The following is an 18,537-nucleotide window of genomic DNA, read 5'->3' as shown; positions in this document are numbered from 1 at the left end:
TCCTTCCAAGGAAAGTAGAACGATTATCCTGTCAAGCAGCTTACCTGTAAACCTCCAGAAGAGAGGCAGAGACTGCATCTCTTCTCCAGACTTGCAGTCTCGTGTCTTTCCCCGAAAGCGCTTCTCCATAAAGCCAGTTTTCACTTTTACCTATAGCAAGAAAATATGTTTGCCAGAAGCCAGGATCTCACCTGCAGCTCCTGTAAACTTACAGTTAAAATTCACTTATTTTCCAGAAGGTAAGGATGAAATTACAGGAGGAATTAAGGAAGGAGGATGAAAACAAATCAAAGTAGCACAGATTTAGCAGTCCCTACTGGACTGATTGATGTTTGTTGGAGGAGAACAGAGAAATCAGAAAAGAAGGTACAAAATAGATGTAATAGAAAACACAAAACTGCACTTTTGTGGATGCCACTGAGGGACTTGGAGCAAAGCAGCCTGAATATCCAAAGAACTATCCACTCTAATACACCACCATGAAGCGGGTTAGTGCTTAATAGGAGACTGATGCAGGAGACAATGCTCAGAGACCATCACTTCTGGGATGATCCAGCACTTAGAGCACTCACTGGGCCTCAGGAGACTTTGTCTCTGAGCTCCAGGGACACCGTTAGGCCAGCCATTAAGGATATTGGAAAATACTGAGGTGCCTAACTCATTCATTTCAGCAGTAGCTGTGGGCCCAAGCCTGTCTTCAAATCCTGGTCTGAGTCTCTCCTTTGGCTCAGACTCCATCCCCCTTTATGAAATGCAAGGTGACAATGTTTTTATGCCCTGTAACGGTTTTGTAAAGAAAAACACGTGAAAGCGACAGTCGGGCTCTTTCCATCATGGAGCCACGAACACAGTGAAGGGACAGTCCCACATAACACACCACGTCCCTGCAAATCCAGGCATTCCCATTGCCTTCCCTTTGAATCACAGGCCAGTGCTGTTGATAAACCTGCCGGGTGCTCTGTCCCACTCACTCCCTGTTAACATTTTAGGCACTGGGGGACAAAATGCAAGGAGTTTTGCCTCACAGGCAGTGGTTTGCTCTGGAGTAGATGTACCAACATCTCTTCACTGAGCTGGATTTAGGGCAAACCCCCAACCACACACAGCAGATTTTGAGTCCCTAGGCAAGGGAAAATGAAGAACAAATTAAATGTTCACTGCAAGCAGTTCACCAAACAAAAGAACAATAATAGTGTTTTTCTGTGATTCTTTTCATTTCTCCCAGCATAACTACACATCTTCTGGATACAATCTGTTTCTTTGCCAGGGCTTCAGCATTCTCCCCTGAATTAATGATGCTGGAAAATCTCCACTTTTCATAGACTCTGATAGTCTCTGCTGAGCAGCAGAAGGCTGCACAATACTTGCTTATGCAATGACTGGTCCTGTGCCAGGAATAATAGCCTGTCTACTAGGAACAAACAACTCACACACAAACCCAAAACACTTTTCTCATTAAATGTCTGAATTAAGTGGCATAAAAAACACTCCAAACCTACTACTCATACTGCACACTAATGTCAGCCTCCACAATGAGTTAAATAATCCCACACCCTATTCTTTGAGGAACAGTTAGCATAAGCAGAGCAGGGTGGCACTTCCTTATTCATCACCTTCAAAGTACTCTTGACCCTATCAAGAACTATTATTACAGGTCCAGGCAACAACAGGATATCCAAAGCAGCTAAAATGCAGCTTGATCTGGAAAGTGCCTTTGTCAGGATGGCAACATCAAAGAACCTTTCCTCCATTTTGACCCTCAGCTGAGAAACAAACAACTAAATCATTGACACTTTCTCATTGGCCTCAGAATTCCACCCACTGCTTCCTTACCAAATCATTGCATCACTGGGATGTCAGCCTTCCATCCTTGCTCACCTTGTACTGGCAAGAGGAAATAGGACACCTCTATTTTACAAAAAAACTCACTGTGAAGCTCAAGTGGCAAAGAGATACAGACTGGACAGTTATGCTGACAAGTCGTACTAGAAACTCACATTTCCTACTCCATTCTGCCCTTCCAGAAGAGGCAGAGGTTTTCTGAAGGGCATTGAAAAATGAACTAAAGAAAAGCACAGCTTAGGATCAAATATAAGTTAGAAACACCTGGAGAGAAGCACTGCACATGTAGGGGATGAAAGCACCTGATCAGTGAGGAAAGGTCCTACAGTTCTGTGCAAAGCAATTTTTTCAGGTGATACCTTCTCTAACTATTTATCTCTTCTCTGCTGTTATTCCCTGGTTTTGAACCAGAACACAAGTTTGGTTTTGACTCTGGAAGACTGGACGAAACTACCTGCACTTCTCCACACACCATTTTGCATGGCTGCAGTGTAGGTTGTCTGTGCCACATGAGTCCTTCAAAGGCATCTACACTGATGTTATCGAAGGGGCAAGTTCATGACAAAGCTCTAGGCCAGTACTTGTCTCTCTCTCTGTTAAAAACAGGAAGCTACAGAGAGCCCTGGACCCACTGAACAGGAAGAGATTTACAAGCCCACACACAAAGGCAATGGCAAAGAATGATAAGAAATGCTGCAATCTGTGACAAAAAAAAAAAGGGTGGCAAACAAGTGCAGATGTTAAAAACAGACAGCTGCATCTCTCCCTGGTATCCACTGTCCCAGAGAACAGATTGCTTAAGTTACTGAAGTGAGGAATCTGCACAATCTGCCTAAGTGCACATACCCAATTATCCAAGTACCAAGGAAACAAACAGCATCAACAGCTGGAATAACCCAGCTGTGCACGAAGCCAGCACTCTGGGAACACTGAAGAAGAAAGAAAATAAGCGGAGTACTTTCATGCTAGAGTTTGTAATAGCACTGAGTTTACGGTTTTTATAGCAGGGACCACATTTCTTGCATTTTTTCCCTCCAGAGGGTTCTGGTTTCTCGAGCTTCATTCTCTTCCCGACAGAGCCATCTAGTGGGTGAGACCTCGTTCGTCAGAAGGAAATTTTGATTTATCACACTCTAAGTGTAACACACACATTGCAGGAAGGATCTTCAAAGAAGCCCGTAACCAACTACAGTTCCAGTCAGTCTAGCCAGAAATTGTGATACGTTTGTATCACAAACTGGGACTTAAATTCCTACCAGTGTGAAATTTAAAAAATTCTAACACTAAATTCACAGTATCTTTCTGAACAGTTTGTCCCAGACTCAGCCTCAACCTGAAGTCATAGTGCAAAGCCTTTTGTTTATGCAAAATCCAGTATTTTCTTCAAAGCTGATATGGATTAGAGATGTTACATGTTTTAAATAAAGCTTAAAAGCTAAGGCAAAAAAAGTTTTCAGAAAAACTCTTCTGGTTGGGAAAAAAGTTTTAAATAAAGTTTCCTTGCTGTGTGTTCAGTGGACAGTCACAAATACAGAGGGTGATATAGCAGCATCTCTGTTACTCTCTGAAACAGCTGCTCTCCGAAATTTGTGGCTGTCCCCTGCCCTCAGAGCTGCTAAAAGCCACACCTACTGTTCCAGAGAGGAGAGAATGGCACCTTGGCATTGCACAGGAAGGATAAAGAGGGACTTTAAAACAGGTGAGCCAATCATCAGTAGTGGAAACAGTCCCCAACAAACCTGCTACTGCCAGGCAGCTTTAATTTGCTCAAATAGCATTTAACTATTATTCTCTTTAGGGTTCCCCTGGGTGTTTCCAAGCCTTTTGTCATTTCAGTAGCTGCCTGTGGCCAAAACATGGTGCCATTTTGCCCCGCCCTCTGCAAAAGCTTCCACCTATCCTTCAGGACAGACTACAGGCTATTTAACAGGCAGGAGGAAACAGTGAGACACAAAGCCAATGGGCCAGATTTGAAGCCTTGCCAAAATGCTGAATCTCTTCAAAAAAATACTTTTAGTCAAGTCCCCCCATCTATGGCTTACTTCCTTTTCCACATATTAACAGTTCTTTTTGGAGGCTTTACAGAAAAAGGAAGCAGAGCTCTGAGGGCTGGGAAGTACCCAATAGTCCCAGCATGAAAAGATGCTGCAATCCTCCCTGTTAGTCTCCTTGAGAGGTTACAGGGAGACCCAATAGAAGCCAGACCCAAAGGAGTTCTGGCAAAGGGATTCCTCTGCTCAAACTGCAAGTAGTGTCATGTGTCTCCTGTTACTGAACAAGGTAAGGGTAACTTCCTTAGTCCCTCACTGTACATCAGCCGTGGCCAGGATAACACCCTTTCAGCAGAACAGCTTGACAGCCCTCAACAGGCACACTCTCCATCCTATACCAGTTTATATTTAGGACAATTAACTGTACTAACCAAGCTCAGGTTTCTATTGGGTGCTTGCTTTCCAAGTCAGCTCTAGCTGCTGAAGCAGCATCCTATCAAACCTTGCAGCAGATACAATTCAAGTTACACAGAAAGTAAACTAGTCTCATATCAGTCCATGTCTGCCTGCTAACACAGTGTAACTCCACTGTACAAAATTACAACGCAATCATAAGCCTGGTTATTAAAAGCAGCAAAACCCAGTTAAAAGACTGCAAATGAAAGACATCTATTTCAAACAGCTATACTGCTGCTCTCATATACCACCATACAGCAACAAAGGCAGGGATGTCAGCAGAAATATCTGTTCTTACCAAACCATTTACAGAAATCCCAGGCATTAGGTTGGGATACCACAGACAGTCCAATTCTTACCATGAAACTCATGGTGCAGCTACAGAATGGAATTCTTTTCTCCTCTGTATGTTAAAAAATGTCAGTCTTAGGGGGCATCTAGTACAGAGACTCAAAACAGACTCATGCTTCATGTTAAGATGGTCTTTCTCAAAAGTCTTGCAACATCCAGAAGCATCTACCTGGGCATGGGGAAGAAATCCTGTGACAGTGTCTTCTCTCCACAGTAAGAGCTAGAATCACTAGCTGTTAAAGAACTGCCAACAGAATCAAGAGTTATTACTACCAGTGATTAGAAAGGTTGTAGTTTGCACACAGACCAGGGCAGTCTCACACAGAGTGAAATGACCTGATCAACAAGTATCGCTCATGATCCTCTTCTGAGTGACAGCTGATTTGAAGAATGACAGTTCCACAAGGAAGGGTTTAGTAGCATTACTAAAGCCTCAAATTGCTCATTCTAAGTTGGAAATACCATCTTCAGGAAAGCATTACAGCTACACAAACGTGACTCACGCGCCACGTTTTGAAGCAGGGCTTTGTGAAAACTGTCTTGTCTTTTGGACACATTCCCATGAGGCATAAGATGACAATACAATGCTTTTTTAATTTAAGCTTCAACACGTGCTAAGGAGGTTTCCAATGCAAATATTTAGGATCACTACTACCCAGAAGAACAAGTAGCAGGGTTTTTCCTAGTGGTTTGAGACCAAATACAGCTTTATTTACACACAATTCAAACAAATCAATACATTAGTTCAACTTTCCTCTCTGCACACAAGGGAGAGCCTTCACAGCATCAGAGCAGAAAAGCATGACTAGCTCTTTCCTGTGTGTACAGACTCATAGCTGATTGTATGCAAGTATGTGATTAGATACAGAACTGTTACATTTAAACATTTCAACCATTTAAGTCAGTAAGAACAACCACACTACACTTTCAGCAGAATAAAATAAAGTTAGAACTACACTTGGCTTCCTGCAGATCAGCTGATTATCTACATGACTGTGTAGAGATGTTAAGACCAAGAGCTGAAGGCGATGATGAGTTTTATTCAAAACGTAAACATTTTTATGGAGTTGTGTTTAACGGATAATCATTTGTAAGACTTTCCCTATACACCTGCACTACCTTTCAAATTTACAAAGCATTTCAAATTTATCCTGGAAAATGCCCATTTTATATTCTGTCTTCCCAGACAGAGGGAAAAACTGCTGAGAGAGTTAGATTTTTTCACTGCAAGGATAGACTCAGGCTATCAAAATTGTGTTCCTAATGAAAAATTCCCCCCGTATCCAAAGACAAAACTAAGAAATGCAAGAATACAAGCTCAATATACAGATCTGAATGGACCTCTATCCATTGTAGTCCATATAAAGCAAAAGAATACAGTGCTTTGCTTCTCAGGAAGCTGCCTCTATTTTGCTCTATTTTCCATAAATGCAGCTGCTAGTAAGACTTTAAAGCGTATGACTTAGAAATTCTTCATTAAGAATGTCTTCTAATTCTTTTGAGAATAAATGACAACAGGATTAAACAAGAAAAAGGAAAAATAATTATCTTTAAAAATCAATGCATCACACAAAGTGGTCAAACCTAAAGTTCACTATTCTCCAGGCAAAGTTGGCTTAAGTTTGAAATTAACCTACAGTGTGTTTGCCCAAGAATTGCCCTATAAGGTAAGAGCAGACAAGTTTTTGTCAGAAACATTTATTAAACAAAACTGAAACCAATGCACACACAGTCAAGTTAACACCCCTAATAAAAAAAAAGCATGTCTGTCAAGACCAAAATTATCTTCGCTTCTGGAAGATGTTGCCACGGCCCATCCCACGGCCTCTTCCTCTTGCAGCCACTGAAGAAATAAAACATCAGAGATGACATGAATTTGACATACCTGCATATTTATCTCAACAGCTGACAAGCAAAACCTAAACAACAAAGTCTCTTGCTCAGAAGGAAGGAAAACAGGCTGCCCTATGACACTCAGAAAGTGATGTGATAGCAAGAAGCTTTCTGTGAGAAGAACCAGAACTAATGGTCCCACTCTGGCTCTTTGGAAGAGCTGCAGTGAATACTCATACATCTCCTGTTCCTTCTAAGCTGATACACAAATTTGTGTAGCCCAAGAGATTTAAAACTCCACACTCTTCCAAGGTTTTGCAACAGAACTCAGTATGTTTCAGCAGATGTTATCCCCCCATGTAACCTTACTGCATTTGCTAATTTTAACCAAAGACTTTGTGGCACATGATTGTTACTCAGTCTTGTTATAACTGGATTGTTCCCTTGAGAAAGGTACAAATGAGGGTGAGCTACAGAAAGGCTAATAATTACAGCTTCTCAGCAGTTTAAGTACCATCTTTATAACTGAAACTGTTTTCCTACAAAAGCTTAACAAGAAAACCTGAATCCTTCCCTAAGTATTCCACAATTGCTGGAAAACAGAAAACTAAGTTTAACAGAAAGCCTTTGTTTGACAAGACCACTCAATACCTCTGAATTATTGTGGCATCAATATAACACATTCAGGTAATTGGACAATTTGTCTTGATTCCCACCATAAGATGAAGCACACAAGAAAACTGTACGAATCAGTAATTTTTCCTTTTCTTACAGCCTACATCTTCTCAGTGGTAGAGATGAGTTTTCCAGTTCTTAGGAAGAATGGGGGAGGGACCACGAACAAACTGTACGCACCTTGAGCTTTGAGAATAGCTGCTTTTCCTCGCCCAGCTCCAGAACCCTGGTTTTTGTTCTTCATGCTCTTCAGCATAGGAGCATTTTTCAACATGTCTGGTAAGATGAGAAACCGTATCTTGCTACCCCTGATGTACACCTGTTCGAGCTGTGCCACTCTGCCATCTCTGTATGTCACTGTTATGTTGGACATCTGGAAGGTAAAAACCAGTCAGTGCTCACACAGGCCTCACCTGTGACACGAGGCATCCACGGCCATTCAAACTCCAGGCCTGCTGCCCAAGACTTTGGCTTTCTCCCCATTTTACAAATTAGTTTTATCAGCTTTGTTACTTTTGTTTTCTCATATTCAATCAGGTTTAATAAAGGTGCTCTAGTCCTAACTATTAAAAAAGTATTTTGATTTCAGCAGTGACTTGGTAACACTCAGTAAATAAGCTTCAGTTTCTTAAATCAAGGTTTATTTATTCTTATGCTCAGTGGCTTTTAATAAAGAACTCCAGAAAAATATTGTCCTCAGAACAGAATCTTAAATCCTTGATCTTACTGACAGGAACGCCCAAGCTGACTCTAGAACTGGAAAGAATAAACTCTGGCCTCTTTGGAGCACTCTGTAATGCTGAATCCATTTCACTATGGTTAAGAAGCAGCAGTACAGTTTTCTAAAAGCAACAGCCTTTTAATCAGGCTATCAGCCTTCCCAGGCCCAGATCAGCCAGCCTTCCCTCCATCCATCCTCGTGGGACCTGTATACCTGACAATTCATGTTGTCCTCAGCTTCAATAAGTTTGCCTCGGTAAACTTCTCCTGTGTTGGTCTCACAGGTGACGATGTGGCCCTCGGCCTCATGCAGGACCTTGATTGGCACCCCAATCGACATGGCTGCAGTGCTGTGGCTCTACTCCTGACACAAGAAGAAAACAAAAGCCGTTATGACAAAGAAAGTCGTAGACAAGGCTTCACCTACACAACCCAGGATCTTCCCCAGTGTACAGCACCGATTTTCTCACTTGTCCAAACACACCGTATGCTTTGACTATGCATCCATAAAACTCCTCTAGGGAGGTGCCCACGGAAGGAAAGACTTTAAATACCAGAAGCCCATCTTTCCCAGGTCTCTTCTGACCTAGGAAAATCACTTTTAAGTATCAGACAACGAACCACTGGTATCGCCAGGTGCACCTCAACGGGAACAGCCTCAGGTGCATCCCATAACGACACAACCAGACTGAGGGGCTGCGAGACCCCCGGGGACCGCATCGCCCGAGTACCGAGCCGGGCCGTGAGGGAGCCCAGCCTAGCCCAGCCACTCACCCACCTACCCACACACACACACACACACACACCGCCGCCCCGGCCCGGCCCCCTCAGGCCCCGCGGGCCGCAGGGGATGCGGCGCCGCTCGGGCGCGTCCCCACAGCGCCCCGGGAGCGAGGAGGCCCCCGGGACACGCCGGGGGCGCCGCCCGGGGCCGCCCCACCGCCCTCCCCGCACTCACCGCCCGCCGCTCCGCTGCACGCCGCCCGCGCTCTCCCCTAATGGCCTCCGCCGCCTCCCGCCCTGCTCCGCGCGCCGGAACCGGAACGCGGCGCTGGGGGCGGCCCCGTCCCGTCCGGCCCCGTCCCGTCCTCTCCCGCTCGGGGCCGCCCCGCGGTGCCCGTGCCCGGGGAGGGGCTGCGCGCCCCCCGCCCGCCGTGTCATGCCCCTGCCCGCCCGCGCACCCTCTCACCGCCGCCCTCCGCCTCTCCGCCGCCACGGCGCGGGGCAGCCGCCCCGGGGCCCGGCCCCCCGCAGCCCCCGCCTCCGGGAGGAGCCAGCGCCGGGCCCCGGGGCCGCGCCGCCGGCTCGGCGGGGCCGGCACTGAGCGGGCGGCGGGTGCCGCCGCCATGAAGAGCCCCCGGGAGGCCGGGGGGCCGCCGCCAGGTCAGTGCGGCCCTGCTCGGGCCGGCGGGGGGGACAGCGCGGTCCGGAGCGCCCGCGGAACGGGCCGAGGAGGGGACCCGGGCAGGGGACCCGGGCAGCTCCTGCCGGCCCCAGCTCCGCCCTGCCCGCTTCGGCAGCCGCGATGTTGGAATTACCCGCTCCGCGGGTACGGGGGCTGCACAGGGGCGCGGGCAAAGCGCAGGGGGGCTCGCGGCGCGATTCGCAGCCACGGCTCGTACCTGATCCCGGGACAGCCACCGCCGGACAGCTCGGGGTGTGTTGGGAACAGGTGACTGGAAGCGGGACGGCCAGGAAGAGTAGTTGTTGCTCCGTGAAGCCTTCACGTAGAAAACACGTACCTCGCGGTTAATTTGGGGACTTGACAGAGGCCCTGGGTGTTAACAAAAAGGGGACAAGTTCATAACACGCCAAGAAAAAAGGGTGACAAAATATTTAACAGGTCTTGTTTGAGTAGAATCTGGGAATTGGGTTTTCTTTTTTTTTTTTTTTTGGTCAGGATACTTAGGAGCACTTCAAGCTACATTAATTAAAAAAAATGAATATACCGATGGGTGTGCCCATCTTCAAAGTCATGATTAAACAGGGGCAGAGCTAGGAAAAAATATTTGGAAATAGTCCAGAATCTCTGCATTAGCTCATCCCTGCAGTGGGTTATAGCTTTGTTTAATATCAGATTACAAATAACATGATCTAAAAAGTTTTATAAATAAAATTACATCAAAACTGGACCATGATGTCTAATGCATTTTTACTCCCATCATAAACTGTATGTGACCTTGTGTTAGAAAAACTTCTCAGAGGTCTTTCTGGATGAAAGATCTTTATGATTGTATACTTATGATTAACTCACCTTGGTCGACACTGAAGTAGCAGTGACAGGCACAGCTCTTCACAATCCTTCCAGTGGTGAGGGTGTTCCTGAAACTGAAACTACCACCTTGCCAGCTCCATAAAAATAAAAACTGAGGCAGAGGGATGGAGCTACTTGTATTCTGAGACTTTTTGGTAGAGATTATTCTTTTTCCCTCTCCACTGAATTTTTGAGGCAGTTAATACAAAAGGACAACTGGTGCCACTTGTGAGCTCTGTGAGTTTTTTTAAAATTGTGAATTACAGCCCCAAGGAAAAAGACGTGTAGAATGTGGGGCTTGCAAGAGATCCATGCCCAGAGCTGTTAGTTATGTCTGTTTTCTCACAGTTTGGTTTAACTCCTCTCTTGTGGCACAAAAATACATTCAGACACAAAAGAAAGGATGAATACCTGTGCCTTACCTACTGTTATGCTTCACAGCTGAGGGCTCACAGGTACGTTGTCCCACCAAAAAGAGTAAAATGAAACTTCCAGAGGAAAAAGGGGTGGAAATGCAGAGTGATCCAGGTATGGAGCAATAAAGGAGTACGAGATTAAATGCTTAACTGTACAGAAATACTAAATGTACATTCCCCCAAGAAATAAAAAAACCCTACCTGCCCATCAGATAAAGTAAAAACATATTTCTAAGTTTTCGTGACTACAGTGCTGAGGACAAGCTGACTTTTAATGGTATGGAAACACATTCCTGTATGGATTGACATCCTTCGTGTTTTACTCACACAGTTGACTGCATCCAGCTGAAAGTGCCAGTGATTCAGCAGCTGTACCACTGGGACTGTGGGCTGGCCTGCTCCAGGATGGTGCTTCAGTAAGTGGCTCTCTCAGTGAGGGAAAACCCATTCCGTGGGGAGGGGTAGCAGGAAGCAACATCCAGGGAGAAGAGGTGTGTTGAACAGCTCTGAGTTTAACTTAGTCTGAGGAGAGCAAGATTTTCTGAGGTGCCCTTGGAGAGTGACTGCTGCTTGGGCCTGGCACAGCTTTCCAGCAGGAGCAAGGGAAAATACAGACTGAAGTGAACTTTGGACTCTTTTGAATAATTGCCTGCTTTGACAGATGCAGAATACCTGATCAGCTCTATGAACTTTGCAGGCTGGCATGCATAAGCTCATAGAAGGTGTTCCCTCTTTCCCGTTGTGATTCAGAACTGATCCTTAGCACAGTGATTCATCTGATTCCTTTCTGTGTTTTCACGTGATGGGCAGGTGTATCCCAGTTTATGAGTGTACTGTACCTGTACTACCTCTGTCCTGCTGAGCTGTGGGATGAGTGTGTCTGTTCCAGGAGTAGTTTCAGCTTCAAAACTGTGTTGCCCTTTGGTGGTTCTTTTTTTGTTTTAGTTTTGGTTTTACTTTTTTTGAACTAGTAGCTGTCCTGCTGAACTCCTCTTTCCTTCCACAGAGGAACATGAGCTTAGGTGCAGGAGAAATACCTATTTAGATGTCCACTTAGTAGATATGAAGCAGAAGATTTTCATTTCTCTCCATCCCTTCTGCCAAGACGTTAGTCCGTGTGCTGGTAATTTCCCATCTTGACTACTGTAACCTCTATTCCCTTTACCTCTCTGCCACTCCAGTCTGCCCAAAACTCAGCTTCCAAGATTAATCTTCTCACCCTGCTGATCTGACCTTGTTTGCCCTGCATTCTCAATTCCAGTCCTTTTTTTTTTTATTTCCATTTACTTCCATTTGTTTTCTTACTTTCAGAACTCTGTAACTGCCTCTCCTGACCCCTTTGCAACCCGTCCCAAGCTTCCTCCTGACTTCATCTCCCCTTTCTTGCCTTTTGTGTCATCAATGCCTAAGACAAGCTTCCTTTGAATATTTACTGAATTCCTTTACGGTTCCTACTGAATTCCTTTATGGTTCCTCCTTTTGAAATCCATGTATTGCGTGAAGGAAGTTTTAGTCTTTTAACACTTCTTTCTGTGTTGGCTCTAATACTACACTTGTACATTCAGACTGTAAACCCTTCAGGACAGAGTTCTATACCAGCTTGCCTCTGGTACAGCACCTGTACACTTCTAGTACTATAAAACAGTCAAGGTACCCACACATTTCCAATTTTAAAGTCAGCAATAAATCCAGTTAAATATTCCCTACTCCCTTCCCTTAAATTTCTGGCTCCTTTGTGGATTGTTTTTTTATTTTGGTTATTTCTTAGCCAAGCCCATTGTTTCAGTTTGTATGTGCTGTGATGTGGAGGCTTGGGCTACACCACCCACTTTGCTTCTCCTAAGATCTGTGCTTCCTTTCCCCTGCCTTTCTTAATGCCATAGGTACCTGAATCACTTGGACAATGACGAGTTTCAGAAAGCCATCCAGGAACTCCAGTTAACAAAGAGTATCTGGACTATTGACCTGGCCTACCTAATGCGGCACTTTGGTGTTAAGCATAAATTTTGCACCCAGACACTTGGAGTGGACAAGGGCTACAAAAATCAGGTCAGTATTCTCATCTGCTGGGGGAGGGCAGGCAGCTTTCAAAGCCTTGAGTGTCACGCTGTGAAAGCTCTGCTGTGTTACTGACAGTCAACCACAGTTAATCAGGCCTATTGCCAGAACTGGCACAAATCCATTCCAAAGGCAGTGTGACCTCACATATTCAACATCTTTGATTCCATCATATGAGTTTTTAAAAAGTTTTCAGGTAGTGTTCATGAAAGGTTCCAGCCTATTTGACAGCCTTGGAGGCTGAAGCCCTGTATTTATTTACAGAACAGGTATAGCCTGGGCAGCAGCAGTGTTACCTTCCACACTCTCCCCACTGTGCCTCAGCCCTGACCTGCAAGATCCACCTCTAGAGGTGAGAGGGGAACTCAGCCTCCTGTCCATTGGGAGCTTGGCCTCTGCAGGGCTGCCAACAAGGGGCCAAGGAAGGCCTGCAGCAGCTCCTGCCCAGTTTTCCCCAGGGAAAATAGACAGGCTTGTCTCATATAGGCAGCTGAGTAGCCCCTGGATGGAAACTGCAACAATAACTGACCAGGAGCAAATTTAAACTTGTAATTCAGAGCAGGAATCCTTGTCCTGTTACCAGGGAATTAAGGGAGAGATCTTTTATCCCATAGCCAGATATCCAACTTAGGCAGGCCCTTGCTAGCCAGAGGCTGTAAGTTGTGGATTACCTAAGGTAAACATCATTCCAGTTCAGAACTTCTATTATCTCCACAGTCATTTTACAGGAAGCACTTTGACACAGAGGAGAATCGAGTGAATCAGCTCTTTGCACAGGCCAGAGACTGCAAGGTGCTGGTGGAGAAGTGGTAAGCTTACTCTTTTCCTTCCTTTCTCCCTGGACATTCTGTGGGCCCCAAGCTTTTCTTGGAGGCAACAAGCTAAACTGCTGAGAGACACTCACTGAAATCAAGCCCTGAGCGCTTTTTTGTGAACTAAGAGTCTTTCTACTACATCTAGGTCAAAAAAACCCCCATGGACATCAAGAGCTAATAATGAAGTTTGAGAAAAAACAGTCATGACACAGAAGAAGGGATTTGAAAATGCTGACAGGAGTTGACTCTTTATGTTTTGAATTTGATTATCCATTACAATTAGCCAGTAGGGAGTGCCTACAGCACTCTAATTGGCCATTGTTGGAATTACAGAGAGTGCTATGTGGGCACAGAACCCACTGTTCCCAGAGCTATGCAAACATTATAGATCTCTGTTCCTAGACAGACATGCAAAGTACAAACTAGCATACAAGCTTTTGCCAAGGGGACCGTGAAATAAGGAACATCAATTAAAGAACTGCAAACCCAGGAGAAATGGAAAAACTGCAGAACTGTTTCACAATCAATGGTGAAATTCTGCTGGGAAATCACTAAGCATCAAACAGCTTTGTCCCTTTTTATAGTGAAGGTGGATTTGGATCTCTGGTGTTGAAGTGGGATAACTGCTGAGGAGTAAGCAAAGAAGAGAGGATACATGGCAGCCACAATAGCATTTGAGTGCCACAGGTCTTGTCAAGCTTTGTCCACAGCAAAGCCTGCGGGGTTTAATAGCAAAAAGCTGTACCTGTGATACAGAAATAACTGTGCCAGCTGCGTGTCCCACGTACTGCCCACCATCACACACTTCCTTGTACACCAGCCTCTTTCCTAAACTTGTCACGTAGCGTGTCTGGTTCTTTTTCTGCAGCACAGTAACTATTCAAGACATCCAAAACCACCTGTCCCAGGGTCACGTAGCCATCGTCCTAGTGAACGCAGTCCTGCTGCTGTGTGATCTTTGCTCAAGTCCTGTCAAATATTGCTGCTTCCTCCCCATCGGACAGAAGTGCTTCTGCAGGAGCCCTGACTACCAGGGCCATTTCATTGTGTTATGTGGCTACAACAAAGCCTCAGGGAGTATTTACTACAACAACCCTGCCTATGCTGACCGTGAGTAGCCTGTTCTTTTGGGTGGATTCTCAGCCAGCGCATTACTAACAAGTCAGTAACACAGAGCCACAGCTGGACCTCCCCTCACAGTGCATTTCAAGCATCACTGCCCAGTCTGCCAGAAGGGGTTTTGCCACATTAATTACATCAGTGCTGCACTTTGTGCTGTGATTTACTTAAGCCATTCAGATACACATTTTAGCAAATGGCTTGTTTGGCTCTCAGATGGGTCAGTGAGAGAAGCTGAACTGTCCTTGTGCAGAATACAATAAAATGGCCAGTTTAGTACCTATTTACAGCACTACTTCAGTGAGCACTTTGAGTTAAAAGATCTACCTGGGTAAAGCTGTAACCTAAGCTGCCAGGTCTAGTCTGTATACCAGTTGTTTTGTTTGTGGAGGCCATCAGACTCAGTATAAGAGCCTTTCACTGGCAAATCCTTCTGAACTTTTCATAATGTTTTTTTTCCTCCTTAACAGGAACATGCTGCACCAGCATCACTAACTTCGAGGAAGCCAGGACAAGTTATGGCACTGATGAAGATATTCTGTTCATCTACACAGACAGCTGACACCCACAGTGGATACTCCTGCTCCTTCCTGCCCAGCCTGCATGGCAGCTGGCTGCTCGTCTCAGGACTCCCCTGCACAGACCTCGCTCCTGAACTGCAGTGGGACCTCAAACAAGGGAGGCTTTATGGACATTGACAGGACTCTATTGCAATGCTGTCTTTACCTTTTTTTTTTTTTTTCCCTGACGATGTATCTGATTTTGCAATGTACATCTCTGGTTTTTTTGTTTGGTTTCTTTTTTTTGTTTTGTAATTTTCAACATTGCACATTTCACAGCAGTTCTAAAATACAGGCTCAGAGCCTGTTCACTTTCAGCTTATTTTCAAATTAAACACATAAGAAAAAAGCACCAAATTTATGAACTTTAACACTTGGTAATACATGCATAGGTTTAGGTAAACAAAGAAAAAAAGTAGAAAATACCTGTTTCTGTCTGTCGAAGCATCAAGAGCTGATCTTCATCCTAAATCTAGGGATCTGAAGTTCAGCAGGGTATTACAGAAGGAAAAATATTAACTTAAACCACTTTTAAATAACAAAAAAATGCCTTTCTAGCTCATCAGTATTGTCTGCATTGTAGGAATGAAAAACATTTACTCAAGGAAACTTCCCATGTACCAAATTCACCTTATATACAGATTTGGCATTTTGCAACTGTGTTAAATTTTGAGTTGTAGTTAGTGGCATTGTCCCCTTGCACTACAAACTCACTCTCTTTTGGCTAAATCCTCTTGGTGACTGCTTAGAGCTCCCAAAATTTAAGTGAAGACACTTTATTTCCACCTCGAGGTCTTTACTGCTCTCTGCAAAAAAACCTCTGAATGTTACACCACGCACATGTGCCAGTTTCTGCAGAATCCATTCTAAACTTATTAAGCAAATACAGAAAATGATCATCCATGCTAATAGTATATATTTGGTGTGTAAAGTGTAAATATCTGACAGCATCTACTGCATTGTAACTAAAATGTTGAACCATAGAGCCAAATTTTGCTATTGGTATTAGTTCAGTGACCTTCTAAGACGAGCTAAAAATCAATTAAGAAAAGAGGAAATAACGAACATCTCTGCTACAAGTAAGAGGCAGGAACTCAGATTTTTCTGGCTCTTATACTACAACTGTATTTGGATTAAGCTGGAGTTACTATATTCAGACATTAAGTGAAATTAGTATATTACTTTGCTGAGGAGCACTCTGAAGTGTAAGAAATAGCCACCTATTTCAGCTTCATCCATCACCGTTTCCTGCAAGTCTCACCTTCAGTCCTGCCTATGTGGAAGTGGGTAGGAAAACAAGCTGATGTAAAACTAGGAAAATTTTAGTTTGCACTGAAGACAGAGATCCCACACCTTTGGCATGGTTTTAGGAAAAGAACTGTTCAAGTTCTGGAACTGCGTGGGATAACAGCAAAAGGATATTATTATTTAGTGGTGGATGTAATAAATAGGAATCTACTTTCAGCATGGTAAAAAACTTTCTAAGATAAACATTTTATCAGCTGTTGACTCACTGAAAAGTATCTATTAAGTGTTCACTAAGTACACTTTAAATAAGAGTCAAGAGTGCTCCTTTGTACAAAGGCTAAAAACAGTAACAGACATCTAAAATGTGGAAGCCTTTAAAAAGCTCCAAACGAAAAGTATGTGACAAATTTTCAGTCTGTCGCATTTTGCTTGTCACTGGTGAAGCTGAAATATATTCTGGCCCTGATCCTTGCAAAACGAGTAAAAGGCAGGATGTGACTTGCCTAGAACCAGTACATTGGTACCACCAGCAGAATCCCTCCAGGAAAAAGGTACAAAACCTACTGCAGGTAATGCCTTTCAACTCCCCCAAAGTAGGTCACCAGAAGGCTCCTGATCTGGGAATTTTTATGTCCAGGTCCAAAATCATGATGTTTGATTTGGAGAGATTGTATTAGCTCTGTTAATAATTAACAGGTATGTAAACCACAGGCTGTTAAGAGTACTTCCTTAACCCATGCATTTTCAGGTAGGTAGTTCATTCAATACCATCAAACTGCCACAGATTTATCTTAGAGCAGGCTTGGTTAGTTAAATAAAAACAATTGTTACAAAAGGCTTGTAATTGACATTTAGCATCTTGCTGGTTCAGTTACCAAAAGTGACTCTTGAGCTTATAGATAAAACATGAACTTAAGGGCAAGCTGAGTGTTCTGAAGTGCACAGACAGGTGTAGCAGTATTGACTGGTGTTTGGCACCCAGGGTTTAAATGCTTCAACAAAAGTGAAAGACAAACAAAGCTGCCTAAGCTAGTGCAGAAAAAAGGAGAGCTCCACTCTTGCAACAGGATCTCACACAGCTGCCAAATGGAAGACAGCTATGAGAGGTGAAAACACGAGGAAGAAGCAAAAGCCAAGTGAAAAGACTTGAATATTTACATGACACAAATTCAGAGGAAAAAGCAGCTCACTGCACAAACATTCAAAACATCTGCATTTTCTGCAACTTGGTTTCCCATTACAAGATTGTCTATCAAAACACCCATTCTGAAAATGTTCTGTTGCTTTGTTTCTGTCAGGATGTCAATAGCAAAGGAAGGGGATTTTACATGCAGGGATTTTATACATAAATATATTTTTATTTGTAATTAAGCCATTCTCAATAAAGGTTTAAACTCACAGATAACCCTGTAACATAATGTAGCAAGTGCCTTTATTAACCAACTTACCAGGAAAAATGTTGGAAAATCTTTAGAGGATGTGTTATGAATTTAACTAGAAATGGTACAGCTGAAACTGTCCTAAAATAAACAAAAATATAAGAGTTCAAATATTTATTACAGCTATAAATTCATAGTTGCAAGGCTGTGAACTGTATTCAGTCTGCATTGCCTGAGCACCTGCTGCATCACCTGAATCATAAAAAGCAAAATTTCAGAACACATATATTGAGAATAGCAAATGTACTGTTATTACCTGTATTCCACAGCTGTTCTGTGTACTCCACAACCACTGAGTATCCTGCTGGAGTGCAGCCCCAGGGAAGGAGTTTTCCTTACTCATCCCCATCCTCAATAGCAGCTCCATGGCTTTCTGTTCACAGGGAAAACTATGCAACTGCCCCAGCCAGGGTCTCTGTTTCTGCCTCCCAGCATGTCACAGCTTTGGAAAACACTGAAAGCACCCGTCTCAGAGTGACTTCTGCACCTCGAAGGAGCCCATCAAAGACACCAGTCCAGCTGTGGCTGTGGTGTAAAGGGAAACAGAACCCACGGGGTTTTGCTTTACAGCACCCACAGATCTTCAAACAACTAGGAGAAGTCTGGGACATTACTCAGCTCTGACAGAACTGCATCAAATAGTTTGTAGTTAGGGGAGAAAAAAAAATAAACCTCAGATGAAAACAGTTTATGCCTCCTTTCTCCCTAAAGTACACATTTGATTAAAGGGTAAAAACTAGAAAGCAGAAGTAAACAAAGG

General features: G+C 44.0%; 2 protein-coding genes across 2 annotated transcripts; one reads left to right on the top strand and one right to left on the bottom strand.

Annotated features, from left to right (window-relative positions):
- Nucleotides 1-5,214: 5,214 nt before the first annotated feature.
- SNRPD3 (small nuclear ribonucleoprotein D3 polypeptide) lies at nt 5,215-8,887 on the bottom strand. The gene is made up of 4 exons (XM_027714123.2): nt 8,827-8,887; nt 8,083-8,232; nt 7,329-7,521; nt 5,215-6,483 (listed from the first exon to the last, which is right to left on the bottom strand). Exons 2-4 carry the CDS (start codon nt 8,206-8,208, stop codon nt 6,422-6,424), a joined length of 381 nt encoding a protein of 126 aa, XP_027569924.1. The 5' UTR covers nt 8,209-8,232; nt 8,827-8,887; the 3' UTR covers nt 5,215-6,421.
- Nucleotides 8,860-18,463, top strand: GUCD1 (guanylyl cyclase domain containing 1). Its single transcript, XM_027714122.2, has 6 exons — nt 8,860-9,251; nt 10,870-10,954; nt 12,422-12,587; nt 13,314-13,405; nt 14,280-14,521; nt 15,001-18,463. The coding sequence occupies exons 1-6, from the start codon at nt 8,867-8,869 to the stop codon at nt 15,090-15,092; spliced, it is 1,062 nt and encodes a 353-aa protein (XP_027569923.2). The 5' UTR covers nt 8,860-8,866; the 3' UTR covers nt 15,093-18,463.
- The last annotated feature ends 74 nt before the right edge of the window (nt 18,464-18,537 follow it).

This window comes from Pipra filicauda, unplaced genomic scaffold (genome assembly GCF_003945595.2).
Source record: "Pipra filicauda isolate LSUMZ 115617 unplaced genomic scaffold, ASM394559v2 scaffold33_size4404698_pilon, whole genome shotgun sequence".
NCBI classification, from domain to species: domain Eukaryota; kingdom Metazoa; phylum Chordata; class Aves; order Passeriformes; family Pipridae; genus Pipra; species Pipra filicauda.
Note: the sequence above shows the minus strand (reverse complement) of the source record. Positions and strands in the feature narration are given on the sequence as shown.